Source organism: Palaemon carinicauda, chromosome 4, assembly GCF_036898095.1.
Source record: "Palaemon carinicauda isolate YSFRI2023 chromosome 4, ASM3689809v2, whole genome shotgun sequence".
NCBI lineage: Eukaryota > Metazoa > Arthropoda > Malacostraca > Decapoda > Palaemonidae > Palaemon > Palaemon carinicauda.
This window is the reverse complement of record NC_090728.1, coordinates 165,150,135-165,152,634: the sequence shown is the minus strand read 5'-3', so window position 1 is coordinate 165,152,634 and position 2,500 is coordinate 165,150,135. Positions and strand designations below refer to the sequence as shown.

General features: G+C 33.0%; 1 protein-coding gene across 1 annotated transcript in view; it reads left to right on the top strand.

The window, feature by feature from the left end:
* Positions 1 to 2,500, top strand: part of LOC137640151 (leucine-rich repeat and immunoglobulin-like domain-containing nogo receptor-interacting protein 1) — a 140,978-nt gene that overhangs the window by 38,704 nt on the left and 99,774 nt on the right. Inside the window, exon 2 of the mRNA XM_068372653.1 lies at positions 1,460 to 1,562. Coding sequence (XP_068228754.1) covers positions 1,461 to 1,562 — 102 coding nt within the window. The 5' untranslated portion in view covers position 1,460. The remainder of the gene's footprint in view (positions 1 to 1,459; positions 1,563 to 2,500) is intronic.

The window sequence follows — 2,500 nt, the reverse complement described above, 5'->3', positions numbered from 1 at the left end:
AGAGAGAGAGAGAGAGAGAGAGAGAGAGAGAGTCTGTGTATATGTATATGTGTATATACATTATATATATATATATATATATATATATATATATATATATTTATGTGTGTATATATGCATATATATATATATATATATATATATATATATATATATATGTGTGTGTGTGTATACACATACAGTATATATGTATGTATATGTGTATATATGTATATATATATATAATATGTGTGTGTGAGTGTGTGTGTTTTCCTTTTTTTACTTTTTTGTGTTGTTGTTAAGGTCCGTTGGACATCGTTACCTAGTGTCCTGGACCATCCCTTGGGGAGTAGGGTGCCTACGACTTTCTTTATTTGATATCTATGCACAAAAAAATTCTTTTACTTTTTATTAAAGGAATTTTAGGTTGTTATTCGTATATGGTTTTAGGTATAAAAAAAAATTCATTTTGATCTGCGAAAACTTACAAACCTTGGTTTTTTTTCTGAATGGTAGTTATTTTTACTGTTTCCGTTAGTTTTTTAATTTTTTCTGCATATAGATTCATTTTTTTCGAAACTAGTTTTCTAAGTAAATCCTTAGTTTCTCTCTAATAGATGCCCAATTATTGCAGAATTTCTTTTCAGTGAGAACTTTTCGTTATTCTGTCTTTTTTTTTCACTTAAAAAATCAGTTTAAAATAATGACAATTGTGACAATAGTGGTACTAACATCATTTGTAATGGTAGCAGTAGTTTTGGTAGTATTAGTAATATTTCTATTGCAATTGTGAATATCTTGTTCACTCGTAAAAAGGCTTTTTCAAAAATCAGTCTAAAATAATGACAGTTGTGACAATAGTGGTACCAACATCATTTGTAATGGTAGCAGTAGATTTGGTAGTATCAGTGATATTTCTATTGCTATTGTGAATATCTAGTTCACTCGTAAAAGGCTTTTCCTTTAAGAATTCCATTGGTGCGTCTTGTGATTTCATCATTCAGTTCAGTTTGCATTCTTACAATTCCTCCTGTCATAATTCATATGTTATGCAAAGTTGCCTCTTTTTTTGTATTCACATTATTATTACTATCCAAGCCACAACCCTAGTTGGAAAATCAAGACGCTATAAGCCCAGGGGCTCCAACAGGGAAAAATAGCCCAGTGAGGAAAGGAAATAAGGAAATAGATAAATGAAGAGAACAAATTAACAATAAATCATTCTAAAAAGAGTAACAACGTCAAAACAGACATGTCATATATAAATTATTAACAGTATCAAAAACAAATATGTCATAAATAAACTATAAAAAGACTCATGTCCGCCTGGTCTTCAGCTTCTTCACGAACCACTACTATCTTGCATCATCTATAGAACACCATTCCCAGTTATCCAAGTCTGCATTTCCTTAGCCAGGTAACTGGATTTTTCCTTAGCCGGGTAACTGGTTCTAAACTATCCTCTTGTCTTTTGTTTCAGGATGAATGTTGTGGTGATATCCTTGGTGCTGATTACCTGCACTGGGTCATTGGATGCTGTTGTCACCTGTCCGGATAATTGCTTCTGTTTATCTGATACAAAGGTAAGTGTGTCATTTGTTCATTTGGGTGTTCAAGGAAACTCTTACATATTCATATAATCATACATATATGCCTGTTTTAATGTGTTCTAATTTGTGTTCAGTATCCATAGAATTAAGTCATATTTCTACATTTTGTATCCCAACATTTAAATAAATTTCGTCAAGCTAAACCTCTGTTGCTCAGAGAGTTTATGCTTCAACTGAAAAGGAATACTATTTGACCATAAATGAAAACCTTTCTGGTACATCCCAGAAACATAAGAGGTAGACTACCTTTAAATCTGCACTTCTTGGTGTATATACAACAGTTCCTCCTTAATTAAACCAGATGGATCTGTCACTCACTGACCAAAGGTAAAGGCACCCCTTTTGGCTGATATGTTTCAAAGTAAGCAAAGTAATGAGAAACTTTATCTTCTTGATTCCTGTTATCCTGAGACTGCACTAACTAGTTTAGCTTTTCGATCTCGTGAAATTGAAGCTCTCTTGATGGACCTTAATGCTTATGTAGGTGTAGACTGCTGTTTCTTAGCTTCGAAATTGTCTGTTATTTTCCGAAATTTAGCAAGAAGAGGTTTTATTTACACAGATGGAAGAATTGGTAATGTTACTCCATTAGTTAAAGGTATTTGGGGGTATCTCTAGCCCATCTGATTACCGCCCAATTTCCAGAACTCCCATATTATCCAAAGTTTTTGACCGTCTATTGGGAAATCGTCGAAATAGGTACGCGGAAGGGAATAAACTGTTCCTTGGTGTGCAAATTGACTTTCGCAATTCTGTACAGAAATCTATTGATTGTGGTAAGGAAGTTTGTATGATTGGCCTTGATTTTAGTGCTGTCTTTGACTGTGTTGATCATGGGGCCCTTGTTTTCAAACTAAAACAGTTGGAAATATTTGGGTCTTTTCTTAGCAGTATTATTGAATTTGTAAGTA